Below are 26,713 nucleotides of genomic sequence, written 5' to 3' on the forward strand. Positions count from 1 at the left end.
TCATTCACATGAATTAAATTAAGCAGATGCTAAAAAGTTTGCAGAAACTTGAATCTGTCTGAGGAGTTTATTTTCCTGGTAGCTCTGGCTGCCCAGAAGTACTTACAGCATGCTCTCACTGTCTAAAAACTTGAGAAAAGACAAAAACTCACAATCATTCTTGTAATTGTGCATTTGCAAGTATGAGATTTTTGCTATTATACTTCTGAATAGATTTAAAAAAACCCCAAAACCTAAAATCAGAAATTTCAGGGGTCAAATAAAAGTTTATATGTGAGAATCTGCATGTAGATAGAAAAAGAGAGATCTTTGTTACAAAGCATCTTGGAGGGAGCATGGGGGAAAAAATAAAATAGTTTTCCAAAAGTTGATGTTTATCAAAAAGAACAGGATCTTAGCAGATCCTCCTCAGAAAGATAAAATATAAACATCAGGAAAGGTGATTGATCTAGAATTCATTCCTTTTCCCCTTCTTAGCCCTCTTAGCTGACATGGTGATGAAAAGAGAGGATTAAAATGGGCTTCTTAAAGCCAAAATTTTATTAGGAAATGATTAAAAGCACATTGTGTCTTGTAAAGTGAAGTTGTGCTCTCTTCAGCCCAGCCTTGCTGCAAAGCATTTTCAGAGGACAGCAACAGGAAAGGAGAGGGGATAAACATAGATCATTCTAACTTTCATTATTCATGGGGATTAAGACCTGTGGAATTTTCCATTTGCTGTCCTGGTCTGTCATTCACTGAAAACCCAGTGCATCCCTGAAGACAGGTCTATATCCAGAAAGGCTTTTGGATCAAAACTGCTTCAACTCCTTTGTTTGGAGAACAGTTTTGAGCTGTGACTACTGAGAATTCACACAGGAACGCAGTTACGGAAGCAGGGGAATGATGTGGGAGAATCAAAATTCCATCTGTGCACCCTACCGTACATCTCCCCACCAAAAAAATGAGGGGAAGGATGAGGTAGAGAAATTTCTGAAGGTCTAACACAGAGAATTGACTGCAGCTAGTTATTTCTTCCATGGAAAACTAACTTCTAATGCACATTGCATTTGATTCTTAGAATCTTAAGGGATTTCTCTTCCATACCATAGCACATAGAGAGAAATACTGGCTTTATGGAGAGGCTTTTACCAAATGCTTTGGTAAAGAAGCAGGTAACAGAGTATCAATTTTGTGGTAAAAGCTGAAAGTTTTCACATTTTTTTTTTCCCTTTCAGTATTTTTGCTCAGAAGGACCATCAGGTATTCACTGGTCCCTGGCACACAACAGTAATCACTGTTGTCACCTCCATTGTCATACTCTGGGACGGAACTCCAAAAATTGTGGGTGAATTTAAGTTTAAATGGTTTAAAATAGAATCACAAGTCTCTGGAAGTCTGGATAGAGTGTTTTCTAGATAATCCTATAAATCCAACTTAAAGTAAAAAATATGATGAATCTAATTCTCCTTCATTGCCTACATTTATTTTACCTGTAAAATCATAACAGCAAAAGGTTAAATTTATTGCAGCTGTCCATGACTGATGGTGGTATGACTGGTTAAAAATCATATCTTTGATCATTGCTCAGTTGCTGCTGTGCCTCTCCCCAGCCACAGGCCACCCAAGCACTTTCACTAGGAGAACCATGTGTATGAACCACTGGCTTCAATCCAGCCTGTAAAATGCTCGTAATTATGGAGTCTCATTAAAATGAAATCAGTGAAACAGGCTTCTGCTCTTAAAAATGATGGGTAGAATCCAGAGATCCTGAAGACTTATGCTTTCATTATGAAATAATTCTTTCTGTTCTTTGGATCTATCTATTAATTTAGAAAAACTGCCATTATGGTCAACCTGGATCCTGTTTTCAGGATCACCTGTAAAGATGTCCACAGGCTAAAAAATCTGTAAAATGTGCTGTAAAATCTGTTAAATAGCTGGCCTCCATTATTCAGATACTGGGGTGAAATCCACTGACAACGTTGACATGATGGTCAGCACTTCAGCAACTTCATTCTTGTTAAGTTGTGATAGGAATCTGCTACTGTTGTTTGAGAGTTCAAAGATGGCTTCTTATGGCTTTGTTTTTTCCTAAGTCATTCTCTCCACTTCCAAAATGCAAAATAAGCTATTTAAATTTTTACAAGAATTTACCAGTCAGATTGGGAAGTACTGGCATCTATTTTTCAGAGCTCTGGCTCAGTTTAAAGCACCAGTCCTGCAGCATCAAGATGATGTTTTACTGCCTGTGGCTGCTCCCCACTGCAGTTTGCAGTTACCTGAAAGCCAGTCAGTTGAAGTGTGTGGAACAGCAGTGGCTTTCTGGCTGGGTGTGTGCATGCCCAGATGAACTGCAGCTAACCAGCAGTACCATGAGCCTGGCAGTCTTTAACACTCCTGACAGGTGCTGAGATACAGAAATGGCCTTTCTGGAAGGTTTTTTGTTGGAGCATCCATACAGGTTATGCTCAAAGCAGGTAGACTGAGGGCAACCCAACAGGATTTTCTGTGTGTGGTTTTAATCTGTTTAATTCAGGAATGGAATATTGGGCAGGAACTGTGGCAGGATAGCTCCAACACGTGTTGCTGAAAATTATCTGAATTTTCAAATTTATAATTCTGGGATGTACAGGGATAAAGATTCAGCCTCCATTTCTGCAAAAATGGAAGGAAAAAAAGTATGATCTCTTGTATTTTTAGGTTTTTTGTCTTTTTTTTTTTTTTTAATTTAATGCACCAAGTACGTATTCTTGTATCTCTTAAAATAATAAACTCCAGATCAGTTTTTGTGACTTAAGAGGGATTATACTTGTTTGGAAAGGCACAGTCTGAAACTTTTTCCTTAATAATTGGAGCCAATAGATGCTCCCAATAGTGAAGTTACTTTCTTTTTCTTCTTAACTGCAAGCACCAGAAAAAGCTGCAGTTAAGACATTGACGATACAATAAATAGCTGACCTGGTAGAACGTGCTTGGGCTGTAGCCAGGAATCTCATCCACAGATACACTTTCCTTTGGGAAATGATTCTTTCTCTTTGCTTTGTAAGTCTTGTAGTAACCTATTATTTTTCTTTTTTTAATAAGCCAAACTTTTATTTTTATTAATAATCAAATTCCAAAAAAGTGATCTGGCAGATTGTGACTCTTTTGAGAATAGGAGTGAATAATTCTTGTGAATTATGGATTGTTTCCAGTTTTGCTTATATCAATATACATCCAGGAATATGTGTTGTGAGTTTATTAGATCTGGCTAACCCTGAGTGAGACTGGTATTATACCTCAGCTCTGTAAAACACTGCATTATTTCCATGTGATAACATCAGTCTGTAATTCTGTTTTCTCACAATCTCCAGCATGCAAATGTATTATTGGCATATTTAATTATCTGAATTCTCAAAGCAAGCACCTACAGTTGCTGTTTGCTGTAGATTTCACTGCAGAGCAGTGCCAGTTAAATAACAGCTTGCCCCAAACTGGTGGAGACTGGAGTTGACCCCACATTAAAGAAAGCCTCCAGCTGTGCAGGGGACCAGCCTGTTCTGCCCCTCTGGGGTTGCCATGGGCATTGGCTCTAAGAGCCACTAATATGGACTGGCAGCAAGAGGAAGAAACCTGTGAAAGATCCATAGTATTGAGCTTGATACTCTGGTTGTGGACTAGTGCTTTACATTATTTGACCAGTGAATTTGTCACATGTTGAGCAGATGGAAAATAGTTCTCACTGACTCTTTTCATAGGATGAAGATGTTTTGTGGATAAAATTTTCTTGTATATTCTGTTGGCTGTTACTAATCTAGATGAGTAATTTACTGAGCACAGAGCTGGTTCATGAAGGGGAAAAAGCGATTTTTCAAGAAATGAAAAGTGATAGCTATGAAAGTTGCATTGCTGATTTTGTAAGGAAGGCCAGAGCTCTTTTTTCCCCTGTTTTTTAATCTGGGTAATCAAAGTTAATCACCATTGTTTAACACTTTGGATTAAAAAAAATAATTGTGTCTGTAGAGTTGCCTCCTAAATTTAAACTAGCAACCAGGCTGGTTTTTCCTAATCAGAAAGTCATAAAGATTGCTTGAAGAATGTCACGTTGTAGTAGTATTTATGTGACAATTCCAACTCCACTGCTTATGTGAAATGGGCAGTCTTTCACAGTCACCAGGTTTACAGAAAACTTCAAGTGCTGAAATCACTCTTCCCAGAAAGAGAAATGAAAAATCTAGACTAACAAGCAAAACTCTTAAGAGTTAAAAATGAGGTGAAATTATGTTCAGATTTTTAGAAGCCTCACTTTTATTTTTACCAGACTCATGCTGCCCATTTCTGTTTCTTATATCAGTTTACATATTTAAATCTATTCTCATTTTCTTTTAGGTGATCCTGATCCTTACCAAGTATTATCATACTGACATGGGGAAAGTTCTGGAGAGTTCTTTGTGGAGGTAAGTCCTCTGCTTTTTCTATAGCCTTCCCTCCTGCTGTTCTTGAAATAGATCCATCCCTTCCTTTTCCAGACTGCTCCTGGGTTGTGTTGGTAGCTGACTGATGCTACTGTAGTAAGATTATCCAGATTGTTATCAGCTCCTACTCCTTCTCTTCCTTGAATGCATTTCCTGTTGTTGAATTACAGTTTGTAATGAGTTTTAACAGTAGAAACAAAGAATGATGGAGAATATATGGTAACTTCTTGATGCTACTTTGCAAGTTACCATGTTTTTCCTTTTCCTAGAAATTCTGTATCAAACTTAGTAAAAAAGTTTGAAATGCTTACTGTGTTGGGATGTGTCCTTTGGGAATTCTTGCTGCTTGAGTAGTGTACTGAGGTTAGTAAATAACCCTGCTTTGAAAGTAGTTAGGATTGCCTGGATGAAGTATACCAGCAATGTAGGTTATATTGTGTTTTATGACAACTGGGAATAAATACTAATCCAAATAAATTTCTAAACTGATTCTCATTCCCATAACACTTGTGAATTGATACCAATATGCTTGTTGCCTGTGTGTGCACAAATTGCATGAAATTTTCCACAACAAATTTTTGCTAGACCTATCATGTGCATTTGAAAAGCTAAAATATTTCACTATTATCAATAAATGTCATACTGCACCAGTATTTGCCTTGCTACTTTTGCTGGTTAGCTCTAGCAGTAGTAATAAATGACAGCAGAGTTAAACTCAAATGTAGCTCATAAGATTTGGGTCTAGAAACAAATAGTTTTTCTAAAATCTCATGGCTTAGGTACTTACAAACTTCATGCTGTCCCAAGAGCTTTTATGGGGACTAGGCCTTCAGCTGTGGGTGAAAGGACCTTTACAGAGACAATCCAAGAAAAGGACTGGATAAGGGAATAGGGAGCGGGAAAAGTCTGTTTCCAGGACATGCTGCAAAACAGGCTTGTTACTTATTTTGAACTGTGTGGGTTTTCTCAGTGACAGTGCTTCTGCAGTAACTTGTCATACCAGTGTCTGAATAGTGCCCAGTCTGGCCAGGGCCAGTGGTCCATGCAGAATAAGGGTATTTCTAGAAATTTCTACTCATAAGAAGGAGGTATTCAGGAAAGAGAGCAAGATCAAATGGAGACTGCTTAGCATTGGCTCAAGAGTGTCCTTTTTAGGGCCATGACAGTTCATTTGTAGCTATCCTTTAAACTTACAAGACACAAAATTTATTGCACATTTGTTTCTGTTTTAATTTTTGTCCAACATCTTGTGCAAATAAGACAACCAAATGACAGTTTGGATACTCCCAACTGCGTAAGCACACACTGCTTTCCTGTAATTTGTCAGTGGCCCATACAACATATGCAATATATTTCAAGTTTTCCAATTCATACTTCAGAGTATCTATCATAGTCTTTTAAGCATTTTCAGTTGGATTCTTCAAAATAAACTCTTTGGTCTTTTAAAATAAACATAAACCAGGCTTCAGATAATGTTTCTTTCTTTGGAGAACATAAACACTTAAAACAAGGTCATCCAGACCTTGCTGACAGCTGGTGTAAAGAACTGGTGTGAACTGCCTTCAAATAAAATTGATACTAGCGTGCATCATCTGGAAATCGTGCCTTTTTACTTACAAGAAACAGATGTACCAGATGCTTTGGTACTGGCACAGGTCAGGTCCTGCCCCAAGGGCTGGGCACAGATGTCCCCAGGGCTCTCAGCGGTGTCAGGCTTTGGGGATGTGATGGGTGCCTATTGCTCCACTTTAATGCAGCAGGGATGGGGCCTTGGGGGACTCTCCTTGCGTATGTCTTACAATTTCACAGGGCACAGCCCCAGGGTCTGGGCATCAGGGTGCCTTGGGCTCTCCACTTTGTCAAGAGAGCCCCTGGGAGCTCACTCCTTGATGTGATGATGCCAGAACCTGCTGAGCCAGGGATGGGGATGGAGGCTGGGGCTTGTTGACCAGACAGGTTGGATGGGTTCTGAGTCACCTGCTCTAGTGGAAGGCTCCCTGCCCATGGCAGTGGTGGTGGAACTAGATGGTCTTTCCAAAAGAAGTGAGTGCTTAAGATGAGCACTTGGGCCAGGGGTTATTACTGATCCATGCCTGGATATGTTCTGGGCTCACCTCCTTCCTCCACCTCTGCCCTCTGTGATGCGGAAGACACACACAGTTGTCAAACTGGAAGAGTTACTAAGTGCTTGGATCTAGACAAGTGCAAAACAGACCAGATATTGCAAAAGTATCAAATAGTGCCCTCTCTGTTGAGATGTAACTCGCTATTTGTACTAAATAAATGAAAGAAGCTGAAGTCCCTTTACAGCCAAGGGACTTGTGTGTTTCTGCCTGTGTAAAATGGTTGGAGCTTCACCAGTTTTCACCCACATTTGCTGGTGGAGCTGCGGTGTATTCAAGTTGGCAGCCTGCCCAGAATGAATACTGCATATATTTTCACCTTTTTTGTTTAATTCCCTTTTACTTTCTTCTTACTTGTATCAAACGAATATGATGTAAAACAGGTGTGAAAAATGATACAGGGGGTTTTTTTGTTAGCAAAGAAATGCAATTAATCTGTTTCTGTGCCCTAGTGGTAACAGACCCTCTCCAGTTTTTTCCTGAATTGGCCCAATGTTTTTGTTCCTATCTTGCCTGGCTAGATAATACCAGAAATCATATCGTCTAAGTCATTATGTGGCTTAGTCACTGAGTGAAAATAAACTAGTTTTATAAACTGATTAATTCTGATTAGGGTATTTTTTTAATGTTAATATCCCAATTTCTCTTTCTGGTCAGTTAATATTAACCTACCTTGGTGTTTCAGTTACTTTGTTCCTTGAAACTGCGTCTTTCATCTTTTAAAACATATTTCCACTTCATCTCTTTCCTTTTCTCCCATCACTCAAAAGAATTTTTTCCCCTTGTTTAGCGGAACAAAGAATGAGAAAAGATGGTCTAGTGATCCTTCTTTGTTCTTAGTGACCTTGGAGCTACAGTCAGTTTTAAGAGTGATGCAAATGGTGGTGAAAAGCACCAGTCAGAGGTACATGTCTAGGTGGGGGAGCTCTATGTGAAAAAGATGTGTGGGTGGATCTTGATGATGCATTTTTGTACCTCTGCAGAGCATTGTCAGTTTGTGTAGGTAACTTATGTCTGCCCACATAAGTCAGGTTACAGGCTTGGGAGACCTAAATTTCAATTACCTTAGAATTATTTTATTGTTGAATAAATAGGGAAAATAGTGCTGTGTAATGGAATTCTTAACAAGGTTTTTACTCGTAACAGCCGTGCCTGGTTGTACTGAAGAGGTGAAGACAAAATCCTGATGGAAGTATGCAGTTAAAAAATACCAGACTGTGCTTCTTTAGTCAGCTATTTCTGATGCTTTCCTAATTTCCTTATTAAGTAATTGTCAAGGTGTAAATTGTATAATTATTTTACTCAAAATTAGGTAGGGAAATAAATAGAGATAACTTTGGTTACCTCTTGAATACAAACTAAAATAACTTTTTGAGAAGGAACAGAGGGTTGTTTTCAGGTCTACTTGTAGAGTTTCCAAAGTGTGGTACATATTGGGAACACAGGTTGGTTGTCATATTAGACCTCATTAGCATAATGAAAAAACTGAGAATTCAAATACTAAAATTATTGCAACAAGTTGTGCATACATAGAAGATACTTTACGTACTAGGGCTGTTCATGTCAGAGTTCACACATATTTATCCAGCATAGTTACAGTATGAAGGAGCTGAAACCAACTGACCATTTAGGTTGAATGTATGTTTCCATATCCTTTATGGACCCATTTGTGCACAAATACGTAGGTGCACATATTTTACAACCTCAGGTAACTGCTTGCATCTGTTGAATGCCTGCAACTTTAGATACAAATATTAAATTTTACGATGAAATAATTTAATTTGAATTAGTAACCACTATGAAATTAATGATAATACTTATCTGAGTTAATTATTCCTAATAATATTGGAAATATAGATTATTATTATTATTCAATTTTATACATGGAACAACTGAGATGGTAATATTGCTGGAGGTTATGCAATGGTGACTCAGCACTATATGACCATGGAATTACCTTCCAACCCTGTGCTTAGACTGGCTCAGAGTCCTGTTACTGGTAAGCGTGCAGCCTTCCCTTTCTTAGCTTGATCTAAGCAATGAATAATAGATGCTGCTGATGATTGCTAATAACGTTTTGATTGCATATTATCATGCTGTAATGATAGAGCAATGCTAAAGTGGCTTGCTGTGTAATTGCCATTGTTCCCAATGGCATCACCATGTTGTTACTTCTTCACCACAGCAAAACAAACGGCATCACTTGATGTTAACTGCACTGTTGGATCCTCTTAGCTTTGCCTGCTGAATGCTAGGTAGCCCTAGATGAAGGCTAGGTAGCCCTGTTTTCAGAGATGTTGGGTTGTTTTGCCCCATGTTATCGCTAAAGAAATACTAAATGAAGAAACAGACTTTCCCACCTCCTTAAATATTTTTGTATATCCCAGCTGAGCTTTCTGGGACTCCTTACTCCAAAAGCAGCTTGAGGGGGAAGAAAAATTGAAGTGCTGTGGGAGGTTGAAAGTCGAGATCAGTGGCTGGGCAGGTAGAGGTGAGAACAGTCTGGAGCCTCACAGACAGCATCGTGCTTGCCAAATCCCAAGGAGCCAGGAATATCCTGGCTGTGGTGGCACAGCTCTTTCTGTCTGCACCCACGACAAGCCACCTATTCAAGGACAAGGCTCACTTGTGCAAGCCTGCTGGTCATCAGGAGTGATTGGGGCACAGTTACTGCAAGGGGCTTTGGGCATTTACAGAGTGCAGACCTACACTAAAGCAAAAACCCAGACTACAAAGAGCTGGAGATTCTTTTAAGGTGGATACAGAGAACAGCATACGGCTCAGGAAAGTAAAATTTCCAGATGGCTCACAGAATGTGTGAAAATGAATATGGACATTTGTTTCCAAAATCTTTGGACTTGTAGGTGAAACTCATTTCAGCTGTTTCCTGAAATTAATTTAAAAAGGAAAACAAAAACCCCCAATATAGAGTTCAGTGCCCCAGTGAAATTTTTGGTATGAAGTACTTTTTTAATAAATGAGCAACTGTATTCTGCAACAACTTGCACTTCCAGATGGCCTTATATTGTGGCTCTGCTTTAAAAAGTGACTTTGTAGAAATGGCCCCAAGGGATGGAGTTATTGAGTCTGTGATTTTCATATCAAATTTTCCCCTTCCAAGTTAAAAAAGAAAAAGAAATGGCTTTCTAATTATTAGCCCAATGAACTCAGCTTGGGGTCTAATGTCTAGCTGTGCTTTCTCTAGCTAATGCATCATCATGAGCAATGCAAGTTCTGCAATCAAAATAGTGTCCTCAATTATACCTGTGCAGATCTTCTGTGCTCATATTATATCCTTATTTACACCTGTTCCACTGAGCAAAGGTTTTGGGCAGCATTGAAGAGGCAGTCTTAGAATTTTCTTTCTCATACTGAACAACAGATTTTTTTTATGCTCTTTGATCGTATTTCCATGTTGATGTAATAGTATTACAAAGACTTTCATTGTCTTTGCTGCAACTTGCATTGTCTTGCTAATACTCAACAGTGTGTCATTATGAGTTGAATTGTGCAGGAAAATCTTTATTTTAAATTTATTTTGGAAATTTAAAATGTGCTGTAAAACCATAGTGAAAAAGTGGATGTAGTGGGTTTCAGCATTTCAGCAATGGTTTATTATGGGTATCAGGAGGAAAAATATGTAGAAGGTAAAGAAAATTAAATGAACATATCTTGACAAACCTTGGAATGTGCAAGGTATTGAAGAGACGATCATTGATGTTTTTAATGGGTAGTGGAATTGATTCAGGAGCACAGAGGGTGCTGCTGGTTCCCTGTGTGCTCTAAGGGACACGTGACCTACCATTGACTTTCTGAGCCCAAGGTGCACAATGGGTTATCAGTAACCTCCTTGGTACCTTGGTGTTCCACTCATCCTGCCATGTTTTGGCTGGAGCTTTTGGCCATTCAACAGAGGAATGAAATTTGGCTGTGGATATTTGGGACTGTTCTCTGAGTTGTGACCTGTAGACTCCTCTGAAGGAGATGTCTTTTAAAGGCTTCCCAGTGCATGGGATTTAGCTGAAAGAGGTACTTTTTGGTTTGTGTTGCCATATTTAAGTATTATTTTGATGTCTTCGTATGTACGAAGGTCCAAACTGAAAAAAAAATAAATCCTACAAGCAAGTAAAAGCTACCAAATAAGTCTATCCAAATTTCTTTACTGAATATCTGTTGGTCACAGGTGAGAGTGCTGTGTCACAACTACTTTTCCATGTAGTCAAGAACTTGGAATAATGATGATGATGATGATTTTGAATATTAACACATTTCTGCACTAGCTTGTGATCACATTGAGAATATATCTGACATGCAAATTAAGATCCAGTTAGAAAGCTGTGATTTATGTAGTTAGGAAAGGGCTCTTGCAATACACTTGTGCTTATTGAAGCTGATTGCAGCATGGCTGCTGAACATGTTAAATACATCGTGGAGCATGAGAATTTTGCTGCTTTACAGGTGGATTTTTTTTCCCCCTTAATCCTCCTTCTGGAAAATGAATTAAGTCATTGCAAGATATAACTCATAATGAGTGAGTCAATTTATTGGAAAAGAATAACCATTTATTTTAAATGGCTTAAGAATCCTTTTCTCTTGTTTGAGTAACTTGAGCCTAAGTAATAGAATTTCTGATTCCTTTAACTAGTGCAGCAGACTTTGTGGGAATTATAGCACAGATTCTTGTTTTAAGTAGACTCTGTTTGGCCAAGACTGATGTTAGAGAATTGATCTTTCCTTCCCAAGACCCATGCAGGTTGGTAGCAGTAGAATGCCTAGGAAAGTTGCTTCGCTGGTGTTTCCTCAGTTTTGTCATGCTATTTTATTGAATAAGCCTCCCTACAAGAAATTATCCTCTTTCTTGCCAGCCTCAGCAGACAGGTTTAAGGTGAGAAAAAGGAAATGCTGTATTTCTATGCATCCATGGGGCTTGTGATTTTCTTTTGCCCTCCCTTCCTGCATAAAAGAGGGAAGTTTTGCCCATGATCCAGGCTTCTATGTGAGCAAACTGAGAACAGCAATCTTGGAGTTTTTATTGTGGCATGATTCCTCTAAGTTCATATGAAAACTGTTGAGCTTTCAAGTTTTTTGGTAATTGGAAGTGTTTTGCTGCATTGTCATCCATTAGCTCCCACTGTCAGCAGGCTGGCACAGCAGGGAGTGCAGGGCCCATAACCTGGGGCAGAGGGAAGGACACCATCTCTTCCTCTCTCTCTCTATATCTATATCTATATATATGTATCAATCTTTCCTTTGCCACTCTGCAAAACGAAATAAATGAGAAACCACAATCAAAGCTACTTTCATTGCTCATTGCATTTTCATGATGATGAATGAAGCATAAAACCTGGGATAGGATATTTTTTGAAACCTTAAAAGGGTGAAGTTATGGTGTCAGGGGGCTTGTGGTAAGGTACATGTGACATTCCACTCAGCAGCTAGTGATGCTGCTGGTTCCACCTTCATTCCACCAGCCTATTCTGTGGCCTATTTTGAGAATCTACCATTACTCTGTTCTCCTCACTTGGTTTTTTGTTTCTTGAAAATACAGATAATTTGGAGACCTGATGGTGGGATTTCCATAAGTGCTGTGGCTGCGTTAATACAAATAATAGGAAGGAGCTGTAATGTTTATGGATGTTTAATATTTGTGTCCTTAAAAGTTTTTGGCTTGAGCCTGAGAGTCCATCAGAGAGCACAGACACACCATGAGACTCACCTGAAAATACCCATATTTTCTCTATGAGACAGCTGATGGCACAGTGCCTTTTCAGAGCTGAATTTTGAAAATACTGTTTTGCAACCCCCCGTTGTATCTCTTAGAGTTGAGCACCTTGTGCACTGATGAGGTGTGTGGAATGTGAGCAGCTTCACTTGCTTCTGCAGTACATGCAGTCTGCTCCAGAGCATCCACTGTGAACTGATTGCAAATTAATTTGGTTATTGGGACTGAATGAATGAACAGCTGCATGGTTAATTATGCAGAATGGTATAGAAAAATGTAGTGTTAATGTTTTATACCCTCGTTATCTCTGCAGTGTGGAATATATTTTTCAGTGTGACAATAACAAAGGCAATATTTCCCACATAACTTATTTGTTAAGATCCTAGTATTGTTAGGCAGCTTTCTCTGCTTTAATTTGGTAAGAATCGGTACAATTAAAAACTCCATACAGACCAGTTTCTAAAATGTAAATATAATCTTACGTGCTGAAGAATTTGAGGGTGTGGGTGGATGACAAAAATGAAGTACATGTTACAGTAAGATTTAAATGTCTTGATTTTTTTTTTTTTTTCTGTAATACAGAATGTTAGTTGAGGGCTTTTCCTCCTTCTACCTGCAGCCTCTCATTGAAAAGATGACTGATAATATGTCAATTAGTCAATTAAATATTTGTTCCAGCTAATTAAAAAAAAATTATTTGGGGGAGGTTTATGTGTAATTTGAGTTTGTCCCCTCCTGCTTCTGCTCCCCCTATTTCTCCATTGGTGTATTTTCCTTCTATTGCATATAGAACAGGGATAGCAAGTTACTATGTTTCAACAAACACCTATTCTTGAGCTAACCTTCAAAAAGGATATTTCATTTTCTCACTGATTTTCTCTCCTAGTGGCCTTTTTTGGCTAGCTGTCACCCTCCCTCTCTCACAGAACTGGTTTGTCTCTTCTGGGCCTGATTTCTTCAGTCCAGACTGGAGAAGCTGATTTTTAGATGAGGAGTGAAGTAAGTTTTGGTATTTTGGCCTAACACATCAGCTCCAAACCTGTTTTTTTGAGGCTGTTCCAGACTTGATTTCCTTCTGATGGCAGGACTTTCTCCTCACAGTTGCTTTGACAGACTGTAGATATTTCAGTGACCTGTGAATACATTTTATCCCAACTTTCTATCATAGGACTTGTAATTGGCATTTGAGGCAATACGTCTTATCACTTATTTGTTAAAAAAGCATCTGTGTGAGTAAAAAATGTTTTTTTTTTTCAAATCTGGTATGTACTTTCTTTAGCAAATGGATATAATTTTTGTTGAAGAGTGTGCACGCAGCTCAAATTATGCCCCTTGATAAAAAGACATAACAGTATCTATGAAATACAACCACCCCTGGGCAAAAGCTAGGAAAACAAGTAAAACATGTTTTCTTAATATAACAAAACCAACTTAACAATTGGGTTGAAAAGCATCTATGTCATTCAGCCTTTTGGTAGTCTGGCTTCCAAGCTGTCCTTTCTGGCAGGAAGGGGATGTATGCTTCTGCTTTCTGTATGATTTAGAATAGTTTTCTGTAATGCTGATCTTTCCTTAGGATTGTTGGCTGTTCTGAAGACTTCAAAGTAAAATTATTTTAAATTTTACTCTCCTCCAAGAATTTGGAAACTTATCATTGTTTTATCTTAATTCTTACCATATGCTGTCCAGTTCCTAATTTTGCAACGTCTCTTTGGGATAGAATGGAAAAATCAAGCTGTTCTGAAATATGCTGACTACAGTTTGAGATTTCTCTCCCTTCACCCTACTCCCATGCAGCTTCTATGCTAAATACTGGTCTCTCAGGTTTCATTAATTTTTAATTTTCTTCAGCCTGACAGGTAGAATTAGAAAAATAACAGATTTTACTTTTTATCCACATTTAAAAATATCTGGAAGCAAAATATACACGTGATAGAGTTTTGTATATATGATGATTTCAGGTGCATAATACTTAAACTCTTGGTGCTATTTTGGTGCAGCTTTCAGTACAATTCAGACTTAGTGCTAGTGGGGAGGATGCACCAGTAGAAGATGAAACCTCTGTACTGTGGAAGTGCAGCACATTCTGGCACAGTGTGGAAGTCTAAAGTGAAAACTCCCATGCCTCAGATGAATATATGAATCTCTTGGTATTCCAGAGTGGAAAGCATCCAAGAATCATCTTTAAATAAAATTGAAGAAGGAAGTAAAGTTAATTATGTAAAGACCAGAAAAGTGTGTTACAAATATGCTTCATAAAACACCATGCCCTATCACAGCATTATCTTAACAGGTCCAGTTAGAGGAGATCTCTTAATATGCCCCGGTATGTGAAAAGCAGGATTGGTGTTCCAAGTTTTTCAAAGCGATTATAGGACTTATTTTTACAAGCCTTTTGAGAAGCTTTGTAAGGTACATCAATAAATAAATATGAGTGAATATTGAAATATAAAATTATATTTGATTTCCATGCTAACTGGAAGTCTTGGTACATCCAAATGCTTGAGTCCTTATATTTTTTTTTTTTAAATTCATCTTTGGAATAGATACACAGTGCTGTTATTATAATAAAAATCATTATTTATTTTTTCTTTAGCATGTTTGTTATGGCTGGGAATAGGACATAAGTTTTCTGATACCCAGTTGGTCACTTACATCACTGTTTTACTGGCAGGTTTCTACTGTTTTGCATCCATGCAGAGAATGATTTAGTTGCAAGAGAGCGCAATGGACATCAAGTGCAACCCCTGCTCAAAGCAGGAGTTGCTGCAGAAGTTAATCAGGTCACTCATGGCCTCATCCTGCCTAGTTCTGAAAAATGTCCAGGTCAAAAATCTCACAGCTTTGCTGGCCAATGCTTTGCTGCTGTCATTGTGAGGGGTTATGTCAGCTGGCACTTCCCATCTTGCAGCTTGTGCTTGCCATCTATTCCCTTTTCACTGTCTACTCTGACCCTGTCTTATTTAAAACTTTTCTTTAGATGCTGAGTGAAATGAGATTCTCCATTAGCCTCATTTCCTAGAATGACCTAACCCAGCTCCCTCAGCCATTCCCTGTACATAGTGTGCTCCAGTTCCCAGCATCTTAATGACCCTCCACTGGAGTGGCTTCACATTGCTGAAGTGAATCAATCTCTTTCCTCCATGAAGTGACACAGATTTTTTTATTATTATTAATTATTATTATTTTCCATTCCATTTGCAGGACTGGGATTATCTGTTTTCTGGGAGTTCCTTTCTGCTGCTCTCACAATATAGACATAGACTGTTCTATGGTGAATTGTTTAGAATAGTACTTTATTTATCTGAATGCAAAAATCAGTGTGAAATGCTGAAATCATTAGCAGGGTAAATTCAATTCTTTAGAAATTGCTTAGACACCCAAGTCACTTCATTACCTGTACAGAAAGATAACATTGGTCTGGTTTGCACTGAACCACTCAGTGTAAGAACAGTGGGGATGCCAGCATTAACTTTTTGTCCTCACTTTTGTTATGCATTGTGAATTCTTGATAGGTTTTGATTTAGTTGCTGGTACATTATTTATGACATCTCTTGGCTGCAGCTGCTGTAATCCACAAACCAAAGCCAAGCCTATTATTTCTAGTAATAGAATTGTATTTTGTTGTAGAGCAACTCCCAGGTAATTAGGCAGGATGTGCTGTAATTGGTTGTAACACAGGCTCTTCTAAATAAAGCTTTAGTCAGACTGAATGGCAGATTAAAGTATTTTTTTTTTCTTTTGAAGATTTGTCTACCACAGGTAAACATTCATGTGACCACAAACATTAGGTTTTGCCAGGAAAGGAAGGAGAATTTTAGGTTTAATGATCCTTCCCTTGGAAAAGTGTTCTTTCAAGTGAGAATTTTGAAAAGTTCAAAGCAGATTTTTTGAGAGTGTTTGGGATGTAGGTAAATCTGAAGTCTTATTCAAAGAGTGGATTTCATACAGCAGTTTTTATTGCTACTGGATTTGGGTTTTGGACAATTTTGAATGATCTTTAGCTTGACCTATGCTTTTGTATATGTATATTGTTAATTGACAGTGCTTCAAGGGTCAATGTAGACACCTGAAATCTCTGGAGTAAAATCTGCTTTAAAAGGCGGTGATAGGCTGTTAAGTAATTGTAAGAGGTGCAGTTTGGTGGATTTCTTGTGTCTTGGCATCTTTCCACCAAAGCTGGATTCTTTTGTGGACTATGTGATGAATTCAAGTTAACTGGAAATAATTCAAAGAAATGAAATGAAATTCAACATTAACTTTGAAAGTCTAAATATATAGTAGCCACCCCAGAGCCTTTGAGAAGCTGATGGATTTGCTTCAATTTATGTAGCAAAATAGTGAAACAGTCTTTGTCATGAGGACATTCAGAACAGGGGATGGAAAACACAAGGGAGTCAGATTGTGTTTGTTCTGTTGAAAGTTGTTCCCTTTGTTGTTTTGCTATAGTGTTTTGTTAGGAGAGAAATGAAAGAACAAAGGGTCAAAACTTTTATGTGTTATGATTGTCTCTTTTTGAATCTATATGTTCCATTTGGCTGGCTAATGGGGAATGGTTTTTATGAAAAGCTCTGGTCTGTTCTCTTGTGGGTAGTGAAGCAAAGTGAATGACTGTGTTACACATTACAAAGAAAATGTTGGGATGACACTGAGGCAGAGCCTGGACCACACAGGGTTTGTTCCAGTTTTCCTTTTGGAACTCCACATTGTGTTATAAATGCACAGTTTAATTTTCCTTTGCACTCTGTCTGTAAAATTCCCATGAGAAGTAGCAGCTGTTGGTGCTGCTGTGCATGCAGTGAGCAGGATTTCCCCTTCAGCAAGTCACAGGTTGATTACTGGAAAACAGCCACTTCAGAAGAAGTGAACTGTGTGGTCTTACCCTTGGGGCCAAGCTAACCTGTGTGGCCCTCCATCTTCTCTCCTGGAAAATAAACTGTGTTTAGGGTACAAATGCATGGGGGACATGTGAATAAAGTGGCTGAATTGGCCACAAAGCACTCCAGCATCTTTGGAAGCACTGGGGCTCTATTGATTTGTAGGGGTTAGAAGTCAGGGCCTAAAATTGTACCAATTGTGGATTCTTTAGACTGAACATCTGTGCAATGCATTTCTTATGCTATTTCCTCTGGAAGTAGTAATCATCTATTCCCTTTCCTTTTTCCCTCTGCTTGGGGATCTCTGAGGAGGCATTTTTTGGATCACTGGAGTATATGTTCCACAGATGAAGTCCTGCAGCAGAAAAAGGGTTAAACTCGAGCTCAACAGCAGGAATTTTCTCATCTTGACAGTTTGCTCAGCAATTTTGTTTTTTGCATCATAAAGAATTTTCAACTAGGCAGAAATTGGGTGATTTTCCTTGGGGTGGGAGAAAGGCAATATTGAATATGTATAGGTTAGGTTAATCTGAGTAAAAACTGTAGACTTGAAAGGCCTTGGGCTTCCTCTATGCATCTGACAATGATTACATCAGTCTGGACCTTAAAAATGGAGAGAAATAGTGTGTTAGAACCAAGTCGGCTGATCCCCTTATTCTCATCTCCCTGATCTGTTTATTCATTGCTCTGTCTCAAGCAAGGATCTTTGTTGAGCCTCACACCTTATTACTCATTTTGTCACTTAGTGTAATGGGCAGAAGGAGGCACACTGGAGGCCAAGTGGCTTGAGTAGATTCTTGGCTCCCGGTGTCCTTCTGCATTTGATAGCAAATGGCAAGAGTCCCAGTGTTGAACTGAGTCACTCTCCCCCATTAAGTTAACCAGGCTTAACTCAGTCCTACCTGGACAGCTGAATGGCAACAGGACAGCCAGCTGCAGAAAGGCAATGGTTTCTTTCATTTTGCTCAAGACACCTCAGCTTTGCTCCATATTGGAAACAAACAATAGATTGGTCCCACCTCTGCTGAAAGATGTGAATATCCAAATGTAAGTGTATAATACTGATTGCCTCCAGTTGTGTGGGGCCACTGCTCAGAATTTGGTCAGTGGTAGGGTGCACATGAGGTGTGGCTTCTGGTGGTCTCATTTTATTTTCAAATCATCATGTGACTCACCAAGAGTATTGTAAGATTCACCAAAGCTGTTAGCATGTGTGTCAAATTGGGCACTGTCCTTGCTCACGTGCTAAATAAATTAGCTAAACACTTCTATAAATGACAAGTACATCAGGGCATGTAGCAAAATGGCGATGGAGTCATGGGAGCTTTTGGAAGCTGGAGACAATGGCCTGATGTGAGGGATGCACAGCCTTCAGATGTTCAGCTTATCAAAGGGAAGTCAAGGGCTGTTTAAATCTAAGGTTCAATTTACAGGAGGGGTTGCTGTTTGCTCTGTTCAACCCTGGGTGACCCTTGCTGTAGCCAGCAGGCTTCAGGGAAGTGATGGATGTACCTATTAATTTGTTTTCTCTTTCTGATATTCCCCATTTTACCTGGTTTGACTATAAACGCCTTTCTGACTTCTTGCTCCGAATCCAGATTTCTCTGTAAATTATTTTTTGTGAGCTTCTTTTAAAAAGAAAGGGAGGTATAACTGCCCAGTTGGATGAGTATGTTCATTCTCCAGTTGTTTTACTACAGGTCAGGTGAAGGGAAGGTTGGTCAAAGAGTAGTAAGGTAAGTAAGAAAATAAGCGCATGGACATTATCACAGTTCTTTACAAAAAGCTTTATAACATTCTGACTTGTCAATAATTTTTTTTAAAAAAAACACATTAACTTAGTTTATAAATTTTATCCCATTTATAAATTAATAGTACATAACACAAACTGTGCATTGGGAAAGTTGGTAATCTCCATTTGATTGCTCACAGCCAAATTCCTAAAGTGGTCAGAAGCCCCAAGAGTGTCAATGATGATTTATGTTCCAGTAGAGAGCTGCTGCAGAAGCACCAGGAAACTGATACAAATGCAGCTGTGAAATATGCTCTTCTCTCGGGATGTGGATGATTCAGACTGGAGCTTTGGCCATCAGCACAATGTTCAGTTTTATCTTATTAAATGTTTAGTGTCATAAATGTTAAGTTTTGAAACTGTGAAATGTTGTTAGTCAATTCTTTTAAAGACTGTGTGAAGTCAGAAGGCATCCTTACCTCTGTGCAATAGGGAGGGAGGGAGGCATCCAGACTCGTGCCTGGGTGTCCACCGAGAGCCTGATTAACTTGAGTGTCTTAGCAAAGTGTGGTGTGTACAGACCAGGGCTGTGTGCCTTTGGGTACCTGTGCACTCTCAGGCTTTTGCATTTCCTTCAGAGGCAAGGACATTATTCCTGTTTTCTTTACACCTCATCCATGTATCCTGTCATTTTGAATGGGAAAGGTTTCCCCAGTGAGCATCAATTAAAAGGAAACAAGGTGGTTCAGATTGAAATGTTATCAGCAAAAGCTTAATGGATGAAAACATTAAATAAGTGAATCTTTTGTGTGTCTTCTGTGTCAGTTCTGCTTAGAGGAACAATTCTGAAAAAGAGACAAAATACCCAATGCCTTAGATTAGTAGCATTTAACAATTAGAAATACTCAAATTACCCATGTACTCATTAGGAAAAGGGCTCGGTACTCAGAGGGAGACTTGTTAATTTATAGTGTTACTGAATCATGTAAATGAGGGTTTTGTTTAGCTTTAAATGGAGATGTTATGCAATGGTGTCAGACAGCTTGGATGTGGGGCATTTCACTCACTGAAGATTGTATGGTTTTGGTAGATTTTAATGGTCAATTTGTGTGGCATCCATACTGGATAACCAGCCATGTATAATTTGAAAAATTCTTCTAGTTTTGTTCTGAATTGCTCTGTTAAATTCTGATGGATTTAATATTATTATGATTTAAAATAAATGGGTAGGAAGACAAAAAATAAATCAAGGTGAAATCTCAGCTGGAGAACCTGGTTTTGCAAACCCCTCCTATAAATACCTTGTACATGCAGAGGAAGCTGTTTAGGGGGTTATTGTTTTAGGAACATATTCTCTTTTTTTGCCATTAATTTTTTCCTCCTTTTTTTTCCCTATCAGATGAGGAGTGAGGGAAAGTGACATTAAACTCATTGAGTATGGTAAGAGTCAGGATGATGTAGTGCAAAGCAATATTGAAGTTGTTCTCAGCTACAAATTCATCATTTTCTGCCCCACATTCTTTGGTTTGGGATAAGAAGGTTCTTATAAGTCAGTTCTAAGCACCTTTAGAAGGAAGATTAAGAGTAAAAATAGATTCTTCAAATGAACATAGCTTCCATTTATATCCTGGGGAAGTTATATGAAAAGGAGACTCTCTCCCTGGAAAGCTTTTGCAATGTGAGAATTGAATTTAACAGGCTAAGCTTTCCGTGACAATAATTGCACAGCTAAGGTTGATGCAAATTTAATGGCTCTAATCAGATGAGGTGAAAGAAAGCAAATATTAGGTTTATGCTTTAATTTGTGATTTTCTCTACTGTTGATTCTTCCATGCAAGAAGAAAGCTGAGTTGTGTGTACTGTTCTTTTTTCTTTCCTCTTTTTTTTTCTTTTTTTTTTTTTTTTAACCTTTGGAAAATATTAGTTGCATTGTGTAGTCTTCATGAACATAAACTGATTCAATTTTAAAATTATACATTTTATATATTTTAAATAATAGTTTCCTGAAAATTATTCAGAAAATGGGAATGACCATAGGTCATAACAGAGTTGTGCAGTCCTTTGTCTTTTCCAGTTGCTCATAGCAAATTGCATTGCCAGAAAAGGACAGAAGTCTGTACTGGAGTTTCACAGAACCACATAATAACTGAGGGTGGAAGGAATCTCTCAAGATCATCTAGTCCAAGGTCCTTCTAACAGCTCTGTCAACCCAGGACTGTGCTCAGCTGGTTTTTGAACAGTTCCAAGGGTGGGGACTCTAAACCTGTCTGGGCCAGCAACCTGCACCAGTGTTTGACCCTCTTCACATTCAAAAGTCTTTTTTTAGGTACTTACATGGAATTTCCTGTGTCTCATCATTGGACACCAAACAAAAAGGTCTGTCTCAGTTTCTTTAAACCTCTCCATCATGTATTTTTGCATGTGAATAAGGGGCCCCTGAGTATTTTCTTCATCAGGATGAGCATTCCCAGCTCTCTGTCTCTCAATCAGGGATGAAAGAGAGGAAGAGGTGCTTGTACCTCCCTGGTTTCTGCTTTTATCCTCTCTAGCAGGTGGAGGCACATTAATTCTTGCATGAACATTCTCCTTGGCATTTTGAAAAATGTTTGGGCACCTCTTTCACATTTTCCCCCTTACAACTACAGGTTTTGAGGAAACACCTTCTTCACTTTATCTTGTAAACTTTAGATTTTGTGGACACTACAGTTTCTGATCCTTGAAGAAGAGTCATTTCACTTCTTTCCTTGCCCTTGTTTCTCCTTGGTATATTTCTTATGCTTCCCTTGTGTCCTTGTTTGAGTTAAGTGCAGCAGTGTTGAACATGTTAAAGGTAAAGGCACAGTGAAGGGCTACTACAGTGCTGGTTTCTAAACCTTTAGAAAAAAAACCTGTTACTGTTCTAAATATTTCTGAGATTGTGTTTTTTGAATCACTGCTGAATGGCAGATTGGTGTTTTCATGGAACCTTCAGGGTTTGTTCAAAAGCCTTCATTTTTTATGTAATGCTAGAACGTCCCTTTTGATTTATGTACTGTGAATGTGTTTTGCCATTTTAATGAACAGTCACTCGGCATCATGAGATTAATCTACAAACTTTCATATTTACTGTCTTACTTGATATTTACTTGTCTTTGTTTTACTTCTTTGAAAGATACAGTGCTATCAGCATACTTTTGTCACCATCTGCCTCTTTTCTATAATTATGATAGGTTAAATAAGACTGAACCTTGTGGGTCTCCTTTGAGGACTTCTTACAACAGCAAAAAATTAACCAAACCTAATATTTCCTGATTTTAGAATAATTATTTCTCCAAATGAAGACCTGTCCTCCTATCCTCTAGCAATGCAGCTCCTTGAGCACATTTTGTAGGGGATCTGTCTGAAAGACTTTGAGAAGACAATTTGGTTGAGTTTTAATTTTATATATTCATTGATTCTGTCAAAAAAAGAGGACATTAATGAGTCATGCATTCCCTTCCCAAAGTAATGTGGACTCTCACTCAGTACCTTTTATTTCTCTGTGTCATATTACAGAGATAGAATATTTTTTACTATTTTGAAGATTTTAGTGCCCTGAAGTACCTCTCTGAATTGCTCTTGGAGACCTTTAAGAAATTGGAACTCATATTGCAATGTTCATTTTTCTAATATAAACATTATTTTAAATGAGAAGACACTCTGCAATTAATGGCTTAGTGATTTCATCCTTGAGTTCCTTTACAACATTTGGATGAATACCATCTGGTCTGGGCAGATGAGTAGCATTGATTTGTGTAAAATTTCTTTCACTGACACTTTAATATGAGACATTTCTTAATACAATGACAGTGAAGGGGAGCTCTGACTTGGGAACCTTTCAAAGCAGCTGTGGGATGACCAGAGATGCAAAGCACTAGTTTGCTTTCTCTGCTGTGGCTTTGTCTCTGGATGCTCTTTTCTCACCTTGCTCATGTATTGCTTCCACAGATTGCTGTCGCAGACTTTGCATCTTTTGGGAGGTTGACAGGAGATTTATTGTTGCAGTGTAAACTTTTGCAAGTTGAGTTTCAAAGGTTTTTATTTTGGCCTATTGCATTATAGGGTTATCCTTCCAAGGATGTTTTCCCCCATTATCTTCAGCAGGTCAAATTCAGCTCATTAAAATTGTGTGTCTTTCTTTGAGTCACATTTCTTTTCAATCTTGCCTTTTGTTATCTTTGGTCCACTTCAGGTGGTATGCACTTTGTACTGAAATTCAGTCTTACGCATTTGGAAAGATGTTTCCAAAATTTTACCTTCTGCATTCATTCTTTAATTTTTTTTTTTTTTTTTAATTATGCTTCCTCCTTTTTGTGCAAGAACCCTTTCCTTGTGGATATTTTGGCTTCCTTACTTATGCACAGATGTTGAATCTACGTCCGTGCTGCTCACGGTTGCAGTGACTCACTGACAGCCCTGCTGAGACCCAGGGAAGAGTTGCTTCCCCTCAGAGTTTCCTGGATAGCTGCTCACGAAGCTGCTCTGAAAATTTGCTCTTGGCACTGTGCCCTGATATAACATTTAAGCAATCTACATGGGGTCGTTGAAATCTGCCATTAGTTCTGTGTTTCCTGACCTGGCGCTCGTTGAGTTTGTGGAGCAAATCTCACAGCTGCCATCAGGCCAGCCCCGTGGTGATGTGCTAAATGCTGCACGCTGTGCTCCAGCCCTCTGTGGGATGAACTTCCAGTCCTTGGGGATTCCATGTTACTTCCTACACTTAACTCATTCATTAGATTTAGCTTTCAGCTTTTTCTGATGAATAGTACTCTTGCTAGTTATTCTGGGTTTTTTTTTTTTTTTATTCCTCCTTTGTTTCTTTAATAGCTAACATTTATATGTAGAAGGACATTGCTTTATTTATCCTTTGGTATGCTTTTCTACTTTTTTTCATGCTTGTTTAAATGGGAGGTTTTTTTAATCTGACAGTTTAGTGATCTGCAATTTCAGTTTTAACAGTCTCTCTCCTACTATTTAACAGTACAGTGTTTGCCTTCCTTCTTCAAAAGTTGCATCTGAGTTCACATGCAAAATGTGAATGTCACACCCAAAATGTGAGTTCTTCTGTGCCTTTGAATGTTCTTTTTCTACATGTCTTTTCTTAATTCGCTTTCTCATCATGTGGCTAGGAATGTCATTGACTTCAAATGTAAGTAAGAAAATAAATGGAATTTTCAGCATTATTATTCCTGTTAAAATAACATAGAAAGCAAGTGATGCTAAATACCATCACATATATACAACATCTTTGCTATCAATATATATTTTGGGAGTTTTTATTTTCTTCTTTTCCTATGACTGTGAGTTTACACACTGGAAATGCCAAAAATGAGGCAGAACTGTTTCTTTTTAGGGAAGAGGGTCATTAACTCAAAAGAATTTTTGTCTTTCTCCTTCACTCCAGCGGCTTCCCTGGGAAAATTCTCACTAAAGAGTGAGGAAGCCTTTGTCAAATCCATGGCCATGTGTTTTTTGTACATTTGTCATCTGGCTTTTTTTTTTGGTTATACATATTTGTTAGAAAACTAAGTTGAAACTAACCAGCATGCTTTGACTTTTCTGGTGAATCAAAACAGAGGTAGTACACATGAATAAAACAGGCTTTGTATGTCTGCAGCAGCTTCCCACACTGCATCCACCAGGCAGCCAACACTTTCAGCTGGCTTTGCAATTAAACCTCAATGCTTGGCCATCATTTGCGTCATTTAAAATAAAACTGCTGTTTAATGCTTCATGGACATTACCTTCAGAACATCATTATTTGTTCATTTTAGTGGCTAGAAACAGTTTAGTCATCTAGATTGTAGTTTCTCTCACTACTGCCTGTGCCTGTAGTAGATCCTGCCTGTCAGTGATTTGAGCAGTGATGTTTGGGAGCTCCTTCTTCACTGTCTGTGCCTCTTGCTTACACCTTCCCCTACAGAGGGAGACATCTGTCACCCAAGGAGAGATCTCTCTTCATCCCCTGCCATTTTTTTCAGGGTGTTTTAAAATATAAGCAGAAATGTTGGTAACAGGAAATAGGCATTTCTAAGAAAAATGATCAAGAATTATATTTATTAAGAAGGTCAATTGTGAATCACATTTCCTAGGAATTTCATTTGGCTTCCAAGCCCTGCCAAATATTATTTCATATATTTTAAAGATAAGAGCTTTTGGGTTTTTTTGTGGTTTTGGTTTTCTTGGTTTTTTTTTTTTTTTCAGTAGTAAAACTCTGCCTATGACCTTCCTGTGAAACACAGGGTCCTTTCCTTGCTATGGAGCCTGTTAGAAGAACAAGTCTTTATATCAGAGCTTCCAAGAAAAGAAAAGGAGGGAGCCTTGTCCTCTTGTCCCTGCATTCTTTTTATCTGGTCTATTCAGTGTCTGAGAGAGGATAGTAGGAGGGGAAAACTTGTAGAAAAGAAAGAGATGTGAGAGATGTGAAATTCCTAGGAGAGTATTTCATACTTTCTTTGCAGAAAAAACTAATGTGCAAATAAATGCTGCATAAAACTATTAATGCTTGTATTAAAAGCTATTAATAATTAAACTATTAATTGTTATTTTGTCAGCCTGTGTATGGCTACTTGACTGTTTAGGGGTATTATCATTGCAGTGGAGCCTTATTCCTGGCAAGTTCAAACTTGGAGCTATGTGTAGCAGGGAGAAGGAAGCTGGCATTGAGTGACTCATAGCGCTCTAATGATGAACATTTATGTCAGTGCTGTTTCTTTGACAAGGTGCTAAATAAAATAATTATCTTTGGTTATTAGCAAAGCAGTATTTATAAAAAGAGAGGACTTAACCCTGTTATCCTGGACACATTTCAATTGCTACATGCACATTTTTGGACTTTGTAGAGGTGCTGCCCTCAGCTAATGAGGATGTGATACTCTCTATTTGTGTGTTCCTGTAGGCACACATGTAGCCCATTGAGGAGAAATCCACTGTCCTGTCTAGCAGAGCAAGTACTGGAGAGCTCTAAACTCTAAAAAGAAAAAGATGAATAAAAGCAATGGCTGGGAATTGAAGCAAGACAAATTCAAATTAGAATTCAGGCACACATTTTTAATTAGAAGCATAATTGTATGCTGAAACAAACCAGTCAGAGTAAATGATAAATTCTGTTAAGGCTGGGTGGCTTTTAGAAAGAAGTGCATTGGTCAGAGGACTAGCTGTCCTGTCACGTAGTACTTGAGCAAAATGTTCTGGCCAGTTTTATTCAGCAGGTCAGGTTAGAGGCTCTAATGCTTGTTCCAGATTAATACCAAGTGAATCTATATACTTACATATGCCTCACAGCAATACTGTATTTAAAACTGGAAAACAGCAATCTTAGTAAAATGCAGAGGGGAAAGTGTTTAAGGAAGGCACATGTTAAATTCCTGGTTTAAATTTCTAATTTCTAGCTCTGCACTATGATTTTTTTTTCCCCTTCTCATGGGCATGTACTTTACATGTGTTGACAAAAAAAATTAATTTTGGAAAACTTTACAAGCTGGGATCTAACTGGGTTTCATAATGAACTTTTGTCTTTGGTTTAACTAGGGGATACTGAGATACTTTCATTTTCGAATGAAGAGGAAAGAGCAGCAATTTAAAACAATTTCTTTTCCTTCCTGTTTTTGGCACATTTGACCCTTTTAGCATGTAGACATAGGAATAATTTTCTCACTGCTTTTTCTGCTGTGCTGTGGGGACTGTATTCTTCCATTTATTATTTGTTTGTGGTTTCTATGTTAGTTAGAAGTGTGGAGTGAAAAATGGGACTTTCTATCGAACTCTGTATATATGGGAGGTATGAAGAGAAGTGGGGTTTGAAC

The 26,713-nt window shown here is 38.3% G+C and overlaps 1 protein-coding gene across 10 annotated transcripts in view; it reads left to right on the plus strand.

Annotated features, from left to right (window-relative positions):
* Window positions 1-26,713, plus strand: part of SORCS2 (sortilin related VPS10 domain containing receptor 2) — a 533,074-nt gene that overhangs the window by 169,337 nt on the left and 337,024 nt on the right. For 9 of the 10 annotated variants that reach the window (XM_064418746.1, XM_064418748.1, XM_064418747.1 and 6 more), the window contains one exon: window positions 4,351-4,418. In XM_064418746.1, the coding sequence (XP_064274816.1) occupies window positions 4,351-4,418 (68 nt within the window). Of the gene's footprint in view, window positions 1-1,217; window positions 1,324-4,350; window positions 4,419-26,713 lie in introns of all 10 variants that reach the window. The other variant, XM_064418754.1, reaches the window with a different exon arrangement.

Source organism: Passer domesticus, chromosome 4 (assembly GCF_036417665.1).
Source record: "Passer domesticus isolate bPasDom1 chromosome 4, bPasDom1.hap1, whole genome shotgun sequence".
Taxonomy (NCBI): Eukaryota; Metazoa; Chordata; class Aves; order Passeriformes; family Passeridae; genus Passer; species Passer domesticus.